Source organism: Saccostrea echinata, unplaced genomic scaffold (genome assembly GCF_033153115.1).
Source record: "Saccostrea echinata isolate AGI-Se365-2 ecotype Australia unplaced genomic scaffold, CSIRO_AGI_Sech_v1 ptg000053l, whole genome shotgun sequence".
NCBI classification, from domain to species: domain Eukaryota; kingdom Metazoa; phylum Mollusca; class Bivalvia; order Ostreida; family Ostreidae; genus Saccostrea; species Saccostrea echinata.
Window position 1 is genome coordinate 1,109,071 of NW_026889802.1, and position 22,411 is coordinate 1,131,481.

The window sequence follows — 22,411 nt, forward strand, 5'->3', positions numbered from 1 at the left end:
ACGTCAACATGACCTGTCTTGTCTTTAAGGTCATTGGCATGTCGTGTTTTATCTGAATGATCTTCCTTGCAGAGTAAAGAAGATGGGTGAAAATGGAGGACAAAATCCCTATTAAGCGATGGGTAAGAGTGTGTAGAAAAAACTGTTCCAATTTAGCAAAAAAAAAAAACAAAAAAAAAAAAGAGAGAGAGAGAGAGATCAGTTTTTTCAAAGCAACTCCATGATTATCAGTCTAACCATTAATATCTTTTTAAAATTTTATTGATGAGGATTCCTATATTATTTTTACATTTCAAGTGTAAACTCGATTCCTCTCACCTTAAAATAACTGCTCCTAAATAAATGCAATGTTTTTGTCAATTGTTCCAACTTGAAATAGATGGAAAAAAAAATTACAATATGTCGCAGCATTATATGCTTAGAGCTCATAATGTACCTTATTAACCTGAGTTTTAAGTTGAAAAAACTTTGTAAGCTTATTCTTTTTAATTGTACTTAAGAGATGCACATAAACCAGGAAACAATATGCACTTATTGACGCCTTTTTACTCGAGGGAACAACACATATGCAGGACAGGGTAGATAGTACCTGCAGATAGCGCGGGGTCAATTCATTACATACCTTTCTATCGTTACATATGGTTCCTGTTCCGATGCCTTTGACGATGGGATGATGATGCAATCTACATGTCGGCTAATTACCCGCAGTAAATTGCACTCAGTATAGAAGTTTAATTAAGCATGTGGGGAGCGTAAAGGAATTCACTTTCTCCATCTCCACTTGCCACTGATGTTGTGAAATGCTCAACCCAAAATAATCCTATCCTTTATTTCGGGCGCTCTTTCATGAAACCGTATTTACCACGTCTTAAAATATACGTTTTTGATTTGATTGGACGCTTTGTTCACTTTATGGGTTACTGAAGTTCCGAGTAATACATGCACGTACTCTCTTTGTGTGGAAATGAACTGTAGCAATTATAGATTAGCATGTCAATTTCCGGTATTATTATAGTTGATAAAGTTTTGTTTCTTCTGTCAGACTTCGGTAATTCAGCTTTGTCAGTATGTACTTCTTAGTTTTTGTATAAAGAAAGACAACTCTTTCAAATTTTGTAGAAAAGTATTTTAATAAAATTTAAACAAAAGAATCTAACAAGATGTATATAATGTTTTCGCAAGAAGATTAATCTTCTGTTGTAACAAGAACGATAGTACGACCAAAAGTTCGTCAGAATATTATCTACAACAATCACAGGATATTGTCTCCTGAAAGAACCTCTGAATGACCTGATACATTTTAATTGATAGCAGCTAAATAATTTCACATCTAGAGAGAGGAGATTGCATCTATGCCTTGTTGATAAACTGAGCCAGTGAAGCTAACAGGATAGCCATAAACAGGGAACACTGGATACCAGCTGAAAAAAGACAGGAAAATCAGATAATTTGAAAAGTTTATCATTTGGATTGGCAAGCCCATGGATCTATCATATGATTCATATCGATATCAAATACATCAATACATGATCGGCTTTCAGGGATACTGTTTGTGTAAGATTTATTTTTTCATTTTCACAGAGGATCTAGTTTTTTTTCAATTGATTTTTGCCAGTAAGACAAAATTAAACTCAAAATTTCGATTTCCTCAACAGAAAAAAAAGTCGGGGTGGGGGGGAGGGGGGATTAAAAATAAATATGTAGTATGATTAAAAATCCAAACTTTACCCTTGTGGAGTAGCCGATAAATATTGGTGTTTTAATACTTCAATTTAAAATGATAAAAATTGCCATCTCAAAAGTATGATTATTTCAAATATAGGAAAGTTCTCAATTTGACTCTTTTTTCATTTAATAAATTAATTAAATTTTTATTAAGTGATAAAGAAAATTCTATAATTTGTATGTGTGAATTTAATCTGACCTGCAGTGTTGCTATAGCTGATTCCTGATACAGAGGACAGGGCTGAGAGCTGGGAAGAGCTTAGGGCAGCTCTCTGGGAGGCGGTGACGGCCTGGGCTTGGGCAGGTTCAAAGGTGTAAATCTGGGTGGTGGTGAAACCCTGAAATAAAAGACAGATTCCATGTTTATAATTAAACAGTACTCGAAACAGTATATACACACAATATCAATATTTTCTGTAAGAATCTAACTTGTCACTAGACTTTTTTATAACGTACCGCAAAAGCTGTGGACGGAATATGGGACATGTCAAAGGCAGAAATACTGTCAATCTGCGTTTCCGTTAGACTTGAGATTTCAGAGGCAGTCAAACCACCTGTAAAATACAGGAAATCACATGAGTCACAAAAGATGTGTTAATAAATGGAAGTTTTTCCATAGAAACCAATTCAGCATTCCAAACATCAAGTTGTTTATACCCATCACAATTCCCACGCTGGTTATAGTGGCACTGTCCCACTGTGTGTAGGTCCCGTACTCGGTCTTGGCATGCGCAATCCAAGACTGCAGTTGGAATTCTGAGCAAGATGTGACTTCGCCAACAGTGTCAGCAGATGCCCTGTGTTAATGAAATCAAGGAAGTTTTATTGAAACAAAACTCACATACTATTTCACTCGAAACTATCATTATAAAATCATGCTCCAATCCATTTTTCTTTGTTCTTACTTGTAAACTGAAGAGAGAATAGTAGCAATATGGCCGGTGCTGGCACCGCAGGTCATGTGACCGAGAGATCGGAGCTCACTGGAGGTAATGGTGGCAGGATTTGATGATTTTTCATAGGCCAACCAGCGGCTGAATACTGCTTGTTTCTGCAAAAATACAACTTGGTTAAACAACCGTTTTATTTTTTAATTCATCTAAAAGAAGGGGGAACTATAGTTACTTTGCTGTCAGTCCAATCACTGAAAGTTCCCATTCGAGATATGGCGTCCAAGTTGATGGAGAGGGTGTCGATCTCCGCGGTTGTCAATCCACCAATGAAGGATCCGGCGGAGTAAACATTAGTGGTGGTCCAGGTAGACGGTGTGTTCCAGACCTATGATAAATCAGAAAGAAATGATACCAGACAAACAAATTCAATACAGTAGAAGCCTGGACAGAAATTCAAATGGGAATCTTACTGTTGATCTTTTAGCAACTGCCACCAAAGCCTCCTTCTGTGCCTCAGACCAGTCAGTAACAGATCCTAACAGTTCAGCACAGTCCTTGAAGTCCTGATCCTGAATGTTGCTGATCTGAGTTGTAGACAGGGCTGATAATCCGCTTGTTCCGATAGCTGTCAAATCCGTGCATGTCAAAGGAGCTAAAATCAAGAGAAATCAGTATTTTGTTGAATCAAAACACTTTCTTTAAGAATAGAAATGTTTCCACCTTATTTTATACAGCTTGACAGTCTGTCATAACAAGGGAATGTGAGACATACTTGCAGATCGCTTCCTTCGTCCGGATGCCTGCTGTCCTCCCAGGCTTTCCTTGACACCGACGATAAACTTCACCATCTTCTTCTTCCCTGCCTTGAAGCTCTCCTCTTCTGTGGACTCTGATTCCTTGGACACTGCATTCTTCTTCCTTTCTTTCCTCTTGTCCTCATTCTCCTTGAAGGACTCCATTATTTTATCTGTTGCATCATTCACTGTTTCCTGCAATCCCCAAATTAACGTTTTTTGTAGATGTTGCTTAGTGATGGATCAGAACAAAAATATTCCGGTTATTTAAGCACTATCTACATCAAAATGTCAGTATGCTTATTACAAAAAGTTGAATGACATAAATAGACGCGATAATTTAAGGTTCTTTACACTATAGTATAGAGTAATACATGTATCTAGTCTATGAAAACTAACCAATTTAGATCATCTGACAAACCTTATCCATTGATGCTAGTTGAGAGTCAGTAAGTTCTGTTGCAAAGTTTCCGAGAACCATGAATCCAGATGACGTAATCTGGCTTGTGTCTGTCCTACAATGTAAACATAGAAAATAAAACGACGGAACCCAAATTTACACTAGAAAGACCTAGGCCTCAGCAGACTTTAACATACATGGACATCTTGCTGATCATGTTTGTGGCAATCTTTTTTCTGGTGGCGGATTCTAGGTTGCATTTCTGAAGAGAGGGCCCCATTTTTTCAAGTGCATCGGCATCCATTCTGTCAGCATCAGACGAAGAAATACCACCTAACATGTTTCCCGCCTCGGAAAGGTCATCAGAGGTCAAAGTACCGGTAGTCTTTCCCTACAAAACAGCCCATACGTACAAGTATCGTAACTATTTCCAGAAATAGGTACTTTGGTTTACCAATTCAGCGTTTCTATAAGTAAGTTAAGTTAACATTACCTTGCATTCCTTAATGAACTCAAATTTTTCTTTGATTTCATCTTTTGTAAGTCTTTTGTCGTCTGCCTCTGCCAAACGCTGAACAATGGCATCACAATTACTTGTACCAAACTTCTTCAACTCGGCTTTACTATTAAAAACGGAACAATTTTTTATGAAAACAGTAAAGTTTATATCTATTTACCACATAGTTATTTTCCAGTTTAGTATTTACTTAAAAACTTTGAAGAGAGATAGTGGGGAAGTATTTGATAGTTTCTCATGAAGTAAGAGCAGATCATTAAATTTACCTCAACTTGGCGAGAATCTCGGGCGCCATGTTATCGACTGTGTTGCTGTCTATGGAGGACGAGAATGTTGCCTCGTCTGTAGAGTCGATTTTGGAGTAAGTTTTGTACAGGTCAGTCAGTGTTTTCAACTGTAATAAATGAATTAAATTCGAAAACTATATAGAAGTCAAACAAGAATTTAGCTGTAATACAAATCAGTTGTAATTCAAGAATCTCAACTGAATGCAAGAATTCAACTGGTAATCACAGGTGCTTGAGGACAGGAACCCCCCCCCCCCCCGATATAGACCCCGGGCCTTTTCGACTTTTTTCTCAGAAATTATCTTTCAATTACATATTTGTGATATACTCTATACCAACAATTCGAAAAATTACCTAAAACAAACATTTTATAAAATCTACCCCACTCTCTACATATAAATCAACATATATAGGGTAGGGTAGTAATTTTTATAAAATGTTTCTTTAAGTCAATTTTACGAATTGATGATATAGAGATTATATCACAAATGTGTCATCCATATATAATTTATGAGAAAAAAGTCGAACAGGCCCGGGGTCTATATCGTGGGGGGGGGGGGGGGGGGGGGTCCTGTCCTCAAGCACCTGTGCTGGTAATACAACAAATATCATAAACATCATGCCTGGAAAGATACATTTCGTTCGTTTTGTTTATATGGGGAGTATGCATATATGCAAGTGTAATGTAATATAAACTGCAAAATAAATCATTTTCAGTGTACTGATCATGAGCGTCTCTGACCTGTTCACGTGACATTTCCGGAGCTTTGGCGATGGTGTGGATTTTGTCTGAGAATGTACCGTCTTGTTCGATGTTCTTCATGTCTTTGTCCTCCAGTCCGCTCAGGAACGGCTTCATGTTGGCCAGTCTCCTCAGAGTGAAGTTAGAGTCAGTACCGTTAATGTCACCAAGTACGCTCTTCACTTTCTTCATATAAACTCGGGCCTAAAAGTATAAAGAGGGTGTTGCAGTTCTTTTGTTATTTTCCCTAAAGCTGTAGCAGTTTAAAAGAAAAATTTTAAGTAACAGAAAACGGTCTTAATTTTTTTCAGATACAACAGTATATACAGCACAATGTAGAACAATATTTGCAAAATGCATATCGACTACCAATTTGCCATTAAAAGAAGTGTAAATTAGTCACATAGCAAAATAAGTCAAGTTTTCTGTTTTTCAAATAGGGAATCCCCATTGTTCTGAAAAACTGCCTGTTTGAAACAGAATGAATTTGATATACGCATAAAGAGACAGGAATTTTCTTCAAAACTGCCATTTCCGATTTTTGTTTCAAAGAGGCATATTTTTGAAAATCACAAAAATCGAAGAAAAATTATTATCCACCCGAAATGAAAAGTGTGTACATAAAATAGCACACTATACTACAGTGTCGGAGCTGGTCTAGTGGTAAAGCGTGTGGACTCTACGCAAAGATTCTTTTTACCTGAGAATGGGTTCGAGTCCTGATATGGCTGGTATATACATTTTTTTCTTATACACTATAATGGAAGTACAATGTAACAACTCTCTTGAGAGAGAAAGACAGAGGGAGAGAATGTCAGAGAGTTAATGGGTAATATTTTAAATAAATGCAGAATTAAATTGTTTTCTTTGATATTGTGTCTAAAACTAATAAGACATACATTTAATGTTATTATTTAGTGGCAATGTCTTAAAAAATAAAGTACTATCTCTTAAAATAATTTAATTTATTCATATTCATTTCGTTTCATTATTGTTCTGTTAATTAGTGGCTCAGATTTGACTTGAAACAACTAAATTGAAATGACTCAATGGAATTTCTTGGATATTGCATCAATAGCGTAATTAATGGACACATTTGTATATAGTGAAAAATATTAACGCACGCTTTTTACAGTACATCTTTCAAAATGATGTGCGAGTCTATTTAGGAAAAAACTATGCATGATATTAACATAAAATGTGAAATGTTTCGTTATAACAAGCTGGACATACCCGCTGTATAAATAAAGCCATCTACGTAGCATTAACTATTTTTAGAGATAACTCTTCATGCGTCGTGGGTATTTGAATGACCTTCTCGATTTTGGGAATAATCACGAGTTTCTGCAACACCCTCTTTCAGGGGATTAATGCATATCTTCACGAAAGTCAGTTTATCCTTGAAAGCTTAGATAAAACTAAAAAAGGCATTCTTATTGCTAACTTCTGATTGGTCTAAAAGAGATTGCTAGTAATGTTTTAAAATGTTTTGGTCTATCGTTTATTTAGCTGTCCATCGGACTCTCCCTATTTACTGACAAAAACAAATTTACGAACATAGTTGATACAGAAGAATTTCGATGAATAAGTATATTTCTATAGTGTACTTTGTTAATAATTAATGTTTTATGCTATTACATAAAGCTTTTAAACCTATTAACAGTTCTTCCATAACACGTTACTAAATAGTGCAGAACTGTGGCTCCCCGATAAAATCATAAGAGGTCGTCCAACCCTATGTTTCAAACCAGCGAGCTACAAATTTGCAGCTAGTTACTAAAACCCAATAGGTTAAAGAAAAACGCAGTTTAGAAATGGTTATAAAATGGTGTTTAAAATACGGACAAGTCCATGATCACGCCTAAGATCAGCCTGGAGGATATGGAGAATCGTTGTATCTCATGTTTGATTGGTGTTAGGTCAGAATTGTTCTACTGTTTAGCCACGAATGACACGCGCAACATGTGACGGTACATTGTCATTTTGCAGAACTATCTGATTTGTAATGAACGGGATAACATTGTTCTGGAGAATTTTCCTGCGGTACCGAATCCTAGTCCGTTTACCATTAATGGCCACCAAAGGTTCTGCCATTAGTTTTGATGCTTCTTCACCAAAAGACTGACATTGAACAACTCGGCAGAATAACCTCTAACTCTACAATTTATTGAACCCTGGATCTTCCGTCTTGGCAATTTAAATAAATATGTAAACTATAAATGGTTTTTTGTTGTTGTTGCAAGTACTGCGACTCAAACCGGAAATGTTGCCCACACCATTCAAGTCTCGCTTTACAGTGGCGTTGCGGCAGACGTTGTGCAGCAGGCTATTGTGCTATTCCTTATAGAAAAGGTATTGACAGTCAGACGACGTTTGGAAGTTTCCTAAGGATCGCAAGACGTATGTGCATTACCCGGTCTTTATGAAGTCACACGAAGATGTCCACTCTTAAGAACGGTCTCCAGTGATACCTGAATCCTATGCGTCTCCATATAGACCATATGATACCCTCATTAAACCCTCTGCGACTTCGATACGTCATTATGCAGAAAACGGTGTGTTCCCCGAACGTCTACTGGACTAAACCAACATCTAATTATCACACTCAATTAAGGGGCCCTCTAAGGGGTACAGATAGGATCTACAATTATTTATGAACTAGCTTTACCTGTATTTATTGAAGGAGGAATTCTACAGCAACAATAATGTTTGAAATCTCTTCTGAAACATGGATTCAGCATGGAAATATTGATAAAAGATATTTATTGTTTTAACATGATTTTTTTTTTCAAGGGAAATGTAAAAATCTTGAAAATTTTATGCATTAGTTTAAAAAACGCTAAAAATAATGTGTTTTATTTTCATAAATAATTTTTTAGCAAAGATTAAAAAAAAAGCTTATCTGATTTTTCTTGACATTTTCTATTAAATATTTATACATGTATTATCCATTTATTTAGGGCAAACTTTGAACTCTAAAGGATCTTATTTGCAATTAAAACATTCTTTTCATTTTCTCCTTAAAAAAACCCCCAAAAATTCATAAAAATTAATTTAAACTAAATAAATATCAATCTTTCCATACTTAATCCATATTTCAGGGGAGATGTCTTAAAGATCTGTTAAATAAAATTTCCGTGAACATGTAAGAATAATAAATATTGAAAATAATTTATAATAAATTATTTATTACATGTACATGAAAAAATATTTAATTGTTTAGTGCCTTCAATTATAGCAAGTATTTAATCTATAAATCTGTGCTTTAGTACACAGTTTTATCAGTAAATATTAAATTATTTGATTTTGACTACTTTGTTCAATCAAGGTAACACAGGTAAACTCTACCTGGACCCCTTAGAGAGCCTCTTAATTGAGTGTGATAATTAAATAGTTGTTTTAGCCAGTAGACGTTCGGGGAATAAACCCAGAAAACCAACTCCCTGAGACACTCATTTTTATTCATTCATGCAGGGCATTGCTTACCGAATAATGAATTTAACTTTGTATTTCCAATTTTCTAGGAAGGCAAAATTAATTTATTTTCTTCTTTTGCATTTCCTGAGTTGAATACATTTACACAAACAGTCAATTACCAAGGGATGAATTTTCGGGGAATATTAAAATTTTCATCTAAAATCATGAAAATGAGGACTATGATTTTTTTTAGGGGACAGAGAGGGCGATTGCAACTAATTTTTAAGTGTCAAAAGTCATACGATCAGAATGTAAAATGGTCATTACGTCCGCTCTAGAAGTTGAATGGATGTTAACGTTAATACACGAATTTATTCTGAGACATACTCATGAAAACTGTTGTACCAGTGAAAATTCTAAAAGACATTGATGTGAATAGTGGAATTTTTATTCCATCAGGATAGATCAGTCTCTAACATAAATAGTGTAGTAAGGTAAGTATCATAATAGAGAAACACTGTTCGTCTAGATTTAAAAAAAAAAAGAGGTTTGGAGGAGATATGGGCTCTTTGATTGCATCTTCTGAACCATATTTATAAATATTTACATCACCATTAAATGCTAATTTCCTTGTGATTTGCATTGAACACTGGTGTTCATTTTATCTATAAAAACAACGGGCACTGACGGTGTATGACTGTACAGTCATGTGACCGTTCCCATTTGCAGATTTTTTTTCCCATATACAAATGTATTGATCTACAGAATTTTAAAAAGAAAGATATCCAAGTAAACAAAATTTTTCGGTGTCATTTCGAAATTCTAATGAATATATAATAACAAAAAGAAAACCTAAGTAAATTGGCATTTTCAATCATTTTAAAACCTCTTTTGAAAATGTTCAGAAATCAGTCACACTGTGAGTTTACAAAGACCTGAGAAATCCTCCATACCGGGCCCTATATGTGCAAAAGCACATTTATCTAGACAACCTTGATAAATAATAAATTACAAACTCAAAAGAATTGACGAGAAAGTGGAAGAAACCAATGTCACGTTGGTAATCTATCTTTTCTCATTATAGACACCATTTTTATTTCATTTATATGTTTTTTTTTCTCGTTAGCTTTGATATTTTTTTTATCTCATGATATGAGTATTGATTGTAGTTAGCTATCCATTAGAAAACCTTATTTTTAATCGAGGACATTCTGAGACGATTGTAGTTAGATATCCATTAGAAAACCTAATTTTTAATCGAGGACATTCTGAGACGATTGTAGTTAGATATCCATTAGAAAACTTAATTTTTAATCGAGGACATTCTGAGACGATTGTAGTTAGATATCCATTAGAAAACCTAATTTTTAATCGAGGACATTCTGAGACGTTTGAGAGACCTATATAAGGGTGAAATCAGTGGCCCTTTTGATTATTACCTGTTTCTTGTTGCATTTAATTGTACTCTCGCCATTATCCCCCGTCAGGTCCGGGAAGCTTGAGATAGGGGCGTCTTCCAGATCGGCAGTTGACAATTCTTTACCCAAACCATTGGCAACCAACTTAGCTATTCCACCAGACTGCTTCTTAACCTGGTTAGTATTAAATATTGATATAAAGTAAAAAGTTATAAGCCTGAATAATTACGGTTTTTATTTCAAATCTGTTTTAAGCAAATTTTATAAGTTTCAAAATAAACTTTCCTCTTCACACACTGTACACTTCAATAAGACAATTTACTTTAAAAATTATATTTAATTAAAAAAAAGGGTTAGCGAAAGCAGGCTGAAAGTAATATGGAAATTTATTTAATGAATTTTAAGGAAAGCAATTTTAAATTCTAAGATTTTTCCTTCAACGAAAGCATCATGCTTCACGGATATAATTAAAGGACTTACTTTGTCGACAAGTTTCATTTTGAGAGACTTCTTGGGTCTGTCGTCTGCGGAGAAGGCCGACTCAAAATCGGTCAGAACATCAGCTGTAAAGGAGGCGTCCGGAATCTTGTCAATGTCCGCTGGTTCAAAACATCCTAGTGCGCCCTTCATCTTTTTCAGGTCAGCGTCAGAAAATCTTCCCTAAAAATAGAAAGATATCCAAGCAATCCATGCTTAATCATAATCCAATATTGTATGTCTCCGTAAAATAATGTGGCGTGTGCCATGCATCTTGACCTTAATACCTTAAGGAAGACGTACTTTTTGCTTTTCTCAGTATATATTGGTAGGTAAAGGAGTGTTCGGATAGCTTTATAATGGCATTATACAAAAATGTGAACTTACGTTTGGTTTGTTGAATGCTGTCAGTGCATTTTCCAGAACTTTCTTTCCCTGAAAAGTACAACATCATACATTGATTTTTATTTACCTAGATGTATCAATTAAAATTTTGCTAATTTTGAAGGTGCCACTGACCATTTTTTTCGAAGTCATCTTCATTTCCTTCACATTGCCGGAAGTAAGGGCAGACCGCAAGGCAGAGTCAGGGATGTTATCAAAAGAGCTTTTCTTCATGTAAGGCATCATACATCCCATACAGGCGATAGTGGACTGGTCAAAGGCAGATGGATCCCTGAAAGATGGCTGCTCCATCACAACCTCTGAAAACTTCCTCAACTACAAAGACGTGGTTGCCATATTGAGTTTGTGTGATCATTTATATGAGTGTTTGCAAGAGACAAGATGAAGCAATGAATATGTAGAAAAAAATCATGTTGATCAAGCGTTATAAAAACAGGCCCTGATATGACAATCAGCTGTCACGTATTCCAGTGTATCGTTTTTTTCTTAATTACAAATAATTGACCTTTCAATTACATTGCCAATCTCTTTTCAATTCTGACGCGCATCAGTTGTGTAACGTCAAACATACTGTGCAATTCAAATCTGACTTGTAAGACAGACAGACTTGTATGTGTGTTAGCTCTGTTGTATTTACATCAAAGTTGTATGATTTATTTTGAACCTACGACTTAACTCAGATTTGAATGACTTTTATCAGATGGGTTGACTTACGTCTGACTTGTCAATGTCGCCCGCTCTACTGCATACGTCACAGGCCGCCCCCTCGATTGCCGAGGCGTTCATCTGTCGCAGTACCTTCCGGTCATTAGCCAGAGCTCCAACAGCACTGTCGACAGATTCAGACAAGGCTGTTATATCCAAGTTCAAGAAGTCAACATTTACTTAAATATCATTAAGATTAAATACTGACTTTGCAATTTCATCCTTTGAGAATTCAGAAGGCCTCACGGTTTTCAAAGCATCTTCTACAAACTTGATTTTTTCTGCCCTCGATGCTTTGCTTAGATCAGCAGTTCTCAGTGTCTGAAAATTATATTACGATGCTTTATGTTTTTAATTTAAACAATGTTCGCTCATTAAAATAAAAATGAAGGTTTTCATTATAATAGATCTCTCTATGAGGCTATTTTGTAGCTGTGAATTCAGCCATAAATATTTGATTGAGCGAAACCATATTTGACACCATGGTTTTATGTTCTAAGAAGTTTACTAGAACTAAATACACAACTTTTTTAAATTTTACGGTTCATTTCATAGCTTCACAAAAAAATAAATAAATAAATAAAAAATGCAAGACAAATTGCCTTGTACTGTATATTACAATCAAACACAAATCAAACAAACATTTATCGATAATACATTTTAAAATTACCGCCTATTATATATCCTTAAAATGAAGAGAAATGCTGCAAAATGATATTCTAGGGCAAACCAATCACTTCTGGATAAGACGGAGGTAAAGTTATACGAGTATATCAATGGCTTCTTCTTTCCTGTTCCAAACAGCGCATATGTTTAGCTATATAGTAAACATTGAATGACCAACCTCTTTAGGATCTAGAACGTCTTTGAAAAACGATGGATCCGCGCCACATTTAGAGAGAAGCTTGACCCAGTCATCTTTTTCTTTCTGCTGCATTTGACCTCTGGTTTTCTTTTCCTTGATCTTTTCACTAGTAATGTTGGCGAATACCTGAATGTCCCGCTTACTGAAGTCACCGCACTTACCACTCATCACATCCATGCTGCCAAGTAATTATTACAACACCGTGTTAATCACTTATAAAAAACCATATTCGACATCTTGGGATTGGTGTTTTATTTAATAACAAATGTTTCAACAAATAAATATCTTCCCTCCCCTCCTCTTACAATTTAAGTTTATGCTGGTAAGACATCATCTAGCATTAGTGTTTAGTAACATCCCTTAAAGGGGCCTGGACATATAGTTGCATTAAAGGCTAACAATTTTAAATGTCAATTTTTTATTTTAAAAATAAGTCCAGTTTAATGATTTTAACTTGTGTGAATTTTGTAAGAATTCAGTGACAACAACATTCTTCATGACATCACGTCAAACACCTGTGTTTGTTGTTTAACGTCCCTCTTGATAATTTTTCAATCATAAAGGACACGAAATCTGTTACTGTGTTTACGTTTTACTGGGTGTGTTCAATTTGTTTAGTCTGCACACATCACTGAGCTCGGACTGACAATACTGGTGAGTTGATTTGCTTTCTCACATTTCTACTCGAAACTTTCTGGATTATAGTTTTCATATTTCCATGAATACACATAAAAAAATTCTACTTTTCTTAGATATTATGGATAAAGTTTATTTTGTGAAAGCGCAAGGATATGTGTCAATCAAACGCGTCCCAAAAAAATCGTAGTTTTAATAATTTCTAGATAAAAGAATTTTCTGAACACGCTTTATTGTGTGAAATGCTCAAGCAACATATAAGTCGTGATATATAGATATATATATATAGAGAGAGAGAGAGAGAGAGAGAGAGAGAGAGAGAAAATATCAAATCTGTGTCCCAGCCTGTTTAACAAACAAACAGTTTTCGAACATCGTGAAAATAACAGACAGATCTAAAATAGTAGCGTCTACCTTTGATGGTTTTCTTGAGTTTTTAAAATAAAAAAAATGACTGAGATCTAGCAAATACGTGGGGTGGCTAAGCTCTGTTTTATAAAAACGTTTCTTTCTTCAAAATTCCCTTTCTTTATGCCTATTTGCAGCAGCTTTGTTAGCTACAAGAAAATCAGCCTGGGTACAGATATTTGAACTATATACCAAATACACTGAATAATCCAGGTATGAAACCACAGGCACTTGTTTCGTAGATACCTAGCTCAATCTCAGACATCCCCGCTTCAAGCTCGTATTTTGTTAATACATCAATCATTAACCTAATTGAACGATAAAACCAGAGACCTCGGAAAGGAATACTCGGAAGTTTTCGGATTTATTCTACATTTATAACCCAACTAGAAGTCTTTGTATCCCATTCAAAGTCTTATTTTGTATCGAGGTAATTTTTGAGGAAGAAATGAGTGGTTTACAGTAAAGAGGCTCGACCAGAGACGTCCGAAACGATTAATTTGGCAAGAAAAAAGTCTTTCGAAGCGAACGATATCATTTTAAAGTAGGTTAATGATTGATGTATTAACAAAATACAATGTACGAGCTTGAAGCGGGGGTGCCTGAGATTGAGTTAGGTACCTTGTGGTAAAAATAAGTAGGGGTGCCCCGTATACGAAACAAGTGCCTGTGTATGAAACCCTGTGAGACCCTCAGCATTCCCCACTTCCGGTTGATTTTTTAGTCGTTAATTTTTAGTGTAATTGTCTCTTTCATGGATAACTGATTACACTGTGAAGTCATCATAAGAATTGATTGAACGTTAAATTATCAAACATTAATTGAATTTTTAACAGGTCTTTGTTGTTTGATATTCGAGACCCTAGAGACGGACTGTTTATTGTATAGAGATCTGTTTGTTACAAAGTTTTATCGAGGCGATGGAGAGACATTGTTTTTCATTTATGTCCTGTTTCAATATTTTATTTAATGGTTTGTAAATATTAAAAGTAAAAGTTTTATTTATTCTTCTGGTATGATAAAGGTAATATGCTTTACCGGAATTTATCGAAAATCAATGGACATTTGATGAAAAAGACCCTTTGTATTTCGTGCATTGGATAGCTATTGGCTCTGTTTTCATGGGGACTCGGAAAAAAAACATCTTATAAAAAAAATATCTGAAAAGTCTGGCGGCCATATGTAATCTCCAATGATTTCTAAATTAGAACGTGTTTTATTCACTTTGTTAATATGAGATCCAAATAAACTCGGAGGATAATTAAACATAAGGAAAAATTTTTTTTCTCTACTTTTTTTTTTTATTTTATGTGTTTGGAAAAGTTCTTTATGTTCATTGCGTTATTGTAATAGTTTGCCATTTTAATGAAACGTAATTCAATTCTTACAATGGTCATCAATAAAATGTAATTCAGTTCTCACAATGGTCATCAAATAATGGTCACAGAAGAACTTACTGAATTCCCGCCGACTTCTACACTTTTTAACTGTCAATATTTGTAGGACGCACATTCTTTTTCGGCTTTCTTCTAATTTTTGGTTTTCTTTTTTTTTTTAAATAATCCAAACGGGAAGGATGCGAAAAAATATCGGAACGTGGAATCGGTAATATTTATTTCAATTTATATCTAATATCTGAATCTGAAATTGGGATCTACTCTTGTGTAGAAAGCATCGTTGTATCGTTCAATTTAAAAAAAGAAAGGCGTCAGTGAAAACCATGATCCTTAAATAGAAAAAATCTCATGTGATTTTAGCTTTTATGCCTTTTAAAAAAAGTTTTAACAAAGTATTCTTCTAACATTTGTTAAAAGAAAAAAAAAGATGTCCGCTGATTTGTATCTGGTAAGGTTCTCAGTCAATCACAGTCCGTAATGTCATAATGATTTTTTATCAACAGCCAATGCCGTAGTTTGATCAACTCCATCATTTGTACTCTCGTTAATGAATACTATAAATATGTAGCAGTATTAGTGTATCTGTATATTTGTGTACTGGTAGTAAGATAAAGCCTCACTTAATTATTAGCTTATAATCGATAAACGCTGGATATTATCCAATTTTACTAGAGCCAGTTTCTGAACCCAAAACTTGACCTGCGTTTAACACTTGTATTGGAAAATCATACACGCTGTTCGTAAGCGCTAAATACTTGGTCATTTCATGCACATTTTTTTAAAGATCAAACAATTACTTTGCCATTATTAAGATTTCTTTTTATATGCAGGCGGACTTTAAACGGAATATAAAAGATACATAAAAACACTGCTGGAAATTCGAATTAAAATTGACCTCCTGATCGTGGCATCTTGCCAACACTTACTTGTCCATTAGAAGATCAGTTGGGGCAGCTTTCAGACAATCGGCTTTGAGAATTTCCGGAAAGTTTTGGAGAGTTAGGTTCCACTTTTCCCTATCCCAAGTTTGACAACTTCTAACGTCCATCATACTCTTTGCGTCCTGTTTGCTAATGGATTTCCCACCATCCTTTCCAAAAAAAAAAAAAAAGTTAATTGTTATTTTATCTGAATTACTAAATTTTTCAGGAATATTTCACCTTTTTATAGTAGTTATATTAAATTTCAATTTTAAAGACGCAAAACTCTTATGTGTTTAGTTCTCACTTTTTGAAATAAATTTTATTCAGATTAACTCACAACGAGTGCGCGTGCGCAGTTGATCTTTTTGGTGATCATCGTCCTGGTCATGCAGTCCATATACCTGACATCCTTACAAAGCACCACTTTTTGCCTGGCATCCATGTTTTGGAACACAAAAGTGCCGTTCTGGTCCTGGTAGGGAAATAATTATTTGCATCAAGTATCTATGGTTGAGTAACATATGTAAATACTTTTTCAGTTTGCAGCTGAACTTAAAGTTTTTGTTCAGAACAGGCCCGTAGCAACGGTTAAAAAAAATCTAACAATGAAGCAAAGTAAATAAATAAATAAATAAAAATAAATAAATGAATAAATACATTAGTTATAATAAATCAATAAATAAATAAATTAATTAATTAATTAATTAATAAAATTTATATTAAAAAAATAATAAACTGTCAAAAAAAGTGGGAAGGAGGAGGGCAACTTTCCAAAATATCTGACAAGAAAAAACAAACAAACAAACAAACAAACCAAAGAAAAACACCAAGAAAAAATGTCCAAATCCTGGAAATTGCCGAGAAAAAAGGAACAAAAATGGGGGGGGGGGGAGCACAACCAGCATCTAAATGAAAATTTACTATTGCAAAATACTATTCTCAGAAAAAAAGTAATTTTGGCACCCCCTCCCTGCGTTCTGTTGGCCTGCAGAATCAGGAAAGTAACTTAATAACGGTGTGCTGATAACTTACATTGAGGGAGGAGAAGACTTCTTTAGGGAACTTCTTCATGTCGTCAGAGCTGACGGAGGAAGGATCCTGCATAAAATTCTTCAGTTTGTCCCTGGTATTCCTGTCCATCTTGCCGTAAAGATCAATATGTTTAATCATTCCACTGCATGTTCGGGAATCCATGTTAGCTTTGAACGCTGTTTTGAAGGTTATATGGAAAAATGTTATCCAAATCATATACTGAATTTACATTACTATGGAATAAAATACATCTAATATTCATTATGCAGACTAATAATGCGTGTAACAAAACGAAATGGCGCATCAAAGAATGTACTCACTGCCTAAATCCTTGATTTCTTGGAGAATATCCTTCCGCTTGCTGGTCAATCTATTTTCAAAATCTGCCTTGATGTCCCCAAACTCATCCACAGCTGTACACGGCTTTGACAGGGGATTCTTCAATTTTTGACAAACTGGACATTCTTTCGGACACCGGAAGTCTATTTTTGGTTTGGGTGGAAGGGTAAACCCGCCAATCCCAGTGCCCATGGAGGGACGAGTCATACCTCCGGGTAAGGAAGGACGGGTAAAGCCTCCTACAGACCCGGAAGGACGAGTCATTCCTGGCATGGAAGGACGGGTAAAGCCTCCTACGGACCCGGAAGGACGAGTTATTCCTGGCATGGAAGGACGGGTAAAGCCTCCTACAGACCCGGAAGGACGAGTCATTCCTGGCATGGAAGGACGGGTAAAGCCTCCTACGGACCCGGAAGGACGAGTTATTCCTGGCATGGAAGGACGAGTAAAGCCTCCTACAGACCCGGAAGGACGAGTCATTCCTGGCATGGAAGGACGGGTAAAACCTCCTACGGATCCGGAAGGACGAGTCATTCCTGGCATTGAAGGGCGAGTAAAACCTCCTACAGACCCGGAAGGACGAGTCATTCCCGGCATTCTGGGATCAGTCGTTGGGGGCTTGGATTTTTGACCAAATGAAGCTCCGGTCATGCTCGGTAAAGTGGGTCTCTTTTGTCCATGGACCATTGCTGAATGAGAAATATGCGAACATGTTCCATCATTATCACTTACGCGCAGTAGAATCTCAAAAATCTCGTAAGCACAGACACTCTTTCCTGGCCTTTTACCAAAACCATACACGTACGAGAAAATTATCTTTGACATACTTACCCATAGACCAACAGCAAACTAGAGAGAGAGAAAAAAAAACACATCTTAAATTGGTAAGTAATTATTATAATTCTACATTATTAGAAATTTCCCAAAACTTGAACCATTTCCAGACAGCGATATATCAAATGTTCAATAATAGTTATTTTTGTTTCGACACCATTACGAGAGAAACTGACAAAGACACATTTCATAGTTTCCCATAAAAGATATAACAAATATGTCGTGATATCCCCCTTACCGAGGAGGATCAGTGATGTGGCGGTCTTCATGTTTGCGACTCCTGTCCAGCAGGTGCCCTCTCTCTGTGAACGCACAGCGTCTATTGCCAGAGCAGTCCCAATTGATCAATATATATACCCGATCTTTTAATCTCCTTGTCATGGTTCGGGGTAGATATATATACATATGTATCTAGGTCGGATGTTTAATGCAATTGACAATTGCGCCAATGGAGCGGCAAGAATACGTAAATCAAAGGAACTAGTGTACAGCAGTATATTTTGTTCTCTGAACCTCAGCATCTTCGAGCTTGGGGACAACGAGGATTTTGTACAGCTATTCATTTAAATATATTCTCTTTCATCCTTGAGTTAATGGCTGTTTGAAATGATAACTTGAACACACTGCTATACGAATAAACATTTCATTCAAATGTTAACCATTGTGGTTTTCTATTCCTGCATCAGGATTAATAAGAATGCAGACTTTAATTTGTTGTGATCAATAATTTATTAAGTTCACCTATAGAATGAATCTATTTACGTGAATAATTTCAAAGATGGCATTTGATAGAATCTTTATTATTTTAAATTAAGTTTTAATTGCCCAGATGACACTCTCAATTTATAAAGTGTACGATATTGTTATCCAAAAACACATTTCGCTTTCACTAATTTTATGGTGATTTAAAATATATTACAGTATTTGCCTCCTTTGTTATATTATTGGGCTTACAGCCTAAAACAATATTATGTCGGTATCGAATTAGATCAATTTAAAATTTGAAGGGTTCGGACAATATGTTAAGATCTTGTGTTCTTCACAATGGACAGGAAATCCTATTACGGATTTACATTACTTGTCCTGTTTTAATTCAACAAAAATGCCATGAAGAATTTTAACGTCTAATGCATATTAATGGTTGCTCATCTAATATTCTTTTACTTGAATATTTGCCGTCATAAAATTAGAATGTAGAGGCAAGTTTACAATCTGACCATTCAGTATTTAACAGATTTGTGTCTAACAATTCCAATCAAGATCGTTTTGACCTAAATTTTGATATGGCATAGTATTTTAATTATATCTACTGAAATAATAAGTTTAAAATTTAGTTTCACCATGTTCTTTTCATTACATTATCTAAAGATGAAACAATGTAATTCAATTAAAAATATATATAAATAAAATGTTTCAAAAGATTCCTCCTCCTGATTAAGCGCGATATTATACACTACGAAGTTAGAACCAGGATTTACGATAAAATTTAATTGACAAGTTTTAATTATTGCCAATAGTTTGCATTGTCTCAAGGCTGTCAATTTGGCGATTTAAGTATGCGAGGCACATGTATTTTACAGATGGTATAGTGTAAAATTTGAACCAAGCTACAAAAGAATTTTTGAGAAATAAACCTTTAAAAACACTTTCGATACAAAATCGTTTACGTCATAACTCATTCCTTGACCAGTCCGAGGTGTGACAAGACCAAAGCTCATGTTCTCATGTCATCCATTCTTGCAGTTTAATGCTTCGAACAAATATTGTTTTCAGAAAATTTTAAAAGCTTAGGGAACAATGACCTATAATTTACTTACTACAGTGAAATAAGACCAATAGATGGACCAGTCACCTTATTTAAATTTGTTTAAAGGTCTTAATCAGTAGTGTAACACCGTAATTCAGTAACCTTTGAAATGCATTATAAAGTTTCATAAGGAATTAAAAGTATGACATTGTTCATTTTATCCACATAAGTTTTTTTTTTGTCTGGCACTCCTTTGTGAATATCAGATTAAAATCGAACTAAGATTAACTGTCTCTATAAAACGCATGTTTTCTATTGTTGCATCAAATGTAAATTTGTGTCTCTTAGTAAATACACACATTGTAATTTTTATTTCTATAATTAACACAATGTATTCTTTGACGCTCTTTCCGATTAATTGCTTATATTAAGTTTTAAAAACTTCTAGCGAGATATTTTCACTCATAACCGTGACAAAAATATGATACTTTTTTTTATAATCATTTTATTATTTTTGTTATCATTAGCCCCCCTCCCTCAAAAAAAAAAAAAAAAAAAAAAAAAAAAAAGACAAAAAAAGAAAGAAATTAAAGAAAGATCTTGCTTTTCACAACCAGAAATTGTGTGAGAAGGTTGCCTAAGGGATTTCCACATGCAAATTCACTGAATAAATACTTTTTATAGTTTTTTCCACGATTATCATACAGTACTAGTCACGAGAGAAAAAACAAAGCAGAGAACTATAGACTCGTGGCCTTGTCAGACTTCAGTTGTCTGTAAGCACCTTGAACATATCTTGTTCGGTAACATCATGGACCATTTAGATGCGGATTCAGAAAACGCCGTCCTGTGAAAGCCAGCTTATGATAACGTTACAGGATCTGACTAGGAAACGTAGACAACAAGGGACAGACAGATGCCATATGACTGTACAAACTCGACTATAAGTATTACGGGATTAGAAAAATGTCATCTGCAATTGGTACAGGACTTCCTAAGTGAGTGCACCCAACAAGTTCTCTTGGAGGGAACTACTTCAGATACATCCGCAGTACAAGCTGGGGTACCCAAGGGTAGTATCCTCTGACCACCCCTATTCCTTCTATTTATTAACGATCTACCGAACTTCACTGTATATGTACAAGGAATCAACTGCACATGCACCTATTTTCAGATGACATCAGAAAGTAGGATATGCCATGAATCTTTAGGAAGACCTTGATGAGCTCCAGAGATTGGAAAAAGAATGGATGATGGAATTTCATCCTTGGAAAAACGAGGTTTTGCATGTTACAAACAAGGGGGAGGTGGTTAATGAACTTAATGTCACGCATTGTCAGGTCCTCAAAGTAGTTGAGACATGCAGCTGAAATGAGAATCCACTACATCAAGGCCTGAAGTGGAACCATCATAATTACACCATATTGCAAAAAAGGGCAAATTCCACTGTCGCCTTTTTTTTAGATATGAAATTTACACCATTGTCCATTAGAAACATAGGTCCTATGCTATCAGACAATAATATGGTGTCCGGATAGGGCCATTTGCAAAAGCTAAACAGCGCGTTCAGAAAAAACACGCCGTCGCGCTAACACACAACACGCAGTCACGCTAACACACAACACGCCATCGCGCTAACACATCACTGAACAACATGCCGTCACGCTAACACAAGTTCGCACAACACGCCGTCGCGCTAACACACAACACGCCGTCGCGCTATCACAAAGTTGTGTTAGCGAGTTGTGTGACAGCGCGACAGCGTGTTGTGTAAAGTTGCGTTAGCGCGACGGCGTGTTGTTTGAAAGTGTGATAGCGCGATGACGTGTTTTGTATAATTGTGTTTGAGTGATGGCGAGGTGTTGAGCTTTTGCAAATGGCCCTATCCGGACACCATACAATAGTCAAGCTCATCTTGGAATATGGGAGTATCATATGGGATCCCTACACCAGTACGCTAGTAGGTTGTTTCCAGAACGCTAGTATACCAAATGTATATATACTTGCCCACATCCACCACTACATTCACCACCACAGAAAAAGAAGAAATCAATGCTTCTTCTTCTTCTTCTTCTTTTTTTTTTTTTTTTTTTTTTTGATTAACTCGTGTCTGCCTCTGCCATTGGTTTTTATCTCAATCTTTCTGTTTCAAAAAAATATTCAGGCATTGGGCATTGAACTTTTCAATCCCCGCGACCTAAGGATAGGGAACATCGATTTTTTCCCCCATTCTCTTTACTACATGTACATGTAATTCTGTTTATTGATTCTTTTTACTGATTGACCCTTTCCTTCAGTAGCAGATCCACCTGGGCGGGGGACCAAGGGGTCCGGACCCCCCATTGGGTTTTCGGAGTTATAAATTTACATAGTAAAATACATAAAACATAACATTGGATCCCTCCTAGGAGAAAAATTCTTTCAAATATAGGTAAGATTATACGTACATG

General features: G+C 35.5%; 1 protein-coding gene and 1 long non-coding RNA gene across 2 annotated transcripts; both read right to left on the reverse strand.

Moving 5' to 3' along the window:
• Positions 1-1,111: 1,111 nt before the first annotated feature.
• On the reverse strand, positions 1,112-17,862 carry LOC133204464 (uncharacterized). Its single transcript, XM_061340204.1, has 24 exons — positions 17,362-17,862; positions 17,042-17,217; positions 16,347-16,481; positions 16,013-16,176; positions 12,625-12,823; positions 11,989-12,101; positions 11,790-11,904; positions 11,190-11,390; positions 11,058-11,105; positions 10,674-10,853; positions 10,215-10,367; positions 5,359-5,562; positions 4,596-4,723; positions 4,306-4,435; positions 4,010-4,203; positions 3,834-3,927; positions 3,391-3,607; positions 3,089-3,270; positions 2,851-3,003; positions 2,631-2,776; positions 2,383-2,522; positions 2,182-2,279; positions 1,925-2,063; positions 1,112-1,421 (listed from the first exon to the last, which is right to left on the reverse strand). Exons 1-24 carry the CDS (start codon positions 17,858-17,860, stop codon positions 1,351-1,353), a joined length of 3,879 nt encoding a protein of 1,292 aa, XP_061196188.1. The 5' UTR covers positions 17,861-17,862; the 3' UTR covers positions 1,112-1,350.
• A 124-nt stretch (positions 17,863-17,986) lies between these two features.
• Positions 17,987-18,573, reverse strand: LOC133204485 (uncharacterized). Its single transcript, XR_009723583.1, has 3 exons — positions 18,453-18,573; positions 18,212-18,229; positions 17,987-18,069 (listed from the first exon to the last, which is right to left on the reverse strand). It is a non-coding gene; the product is annotated as an uncharacterized LOC133204485 (long non-coding RNA).
• Positions 18,574-22,411: the final 3,838 nt, after the last annotated feature.

Excerpts from the sequence above, each read along its gene's own strand:
- LOC133204464 (XM_061340204.1), bottom strand. The coding sequence starts at position 17,860 with ATGACTCGTCCTTCCGGGTCTGTAGGAGGCTTTACTCGTCCTTCCATG. Across the intron at positions 12,102-12,624 it reads ACGTTCTAGATCCTAAAGAG|ACACTGAGAACTGCTGATCT; the intron begins GTTGGTCATTCA and ends TATAATTTTCAG. Across the intron at positions 4,724-5,358 it reads CGGAAATGTCACGTGAACAG|TTGAAAACACTGACTGACCT; the intron begins GTCAGAGACGCT and ends CATTTATTACAG.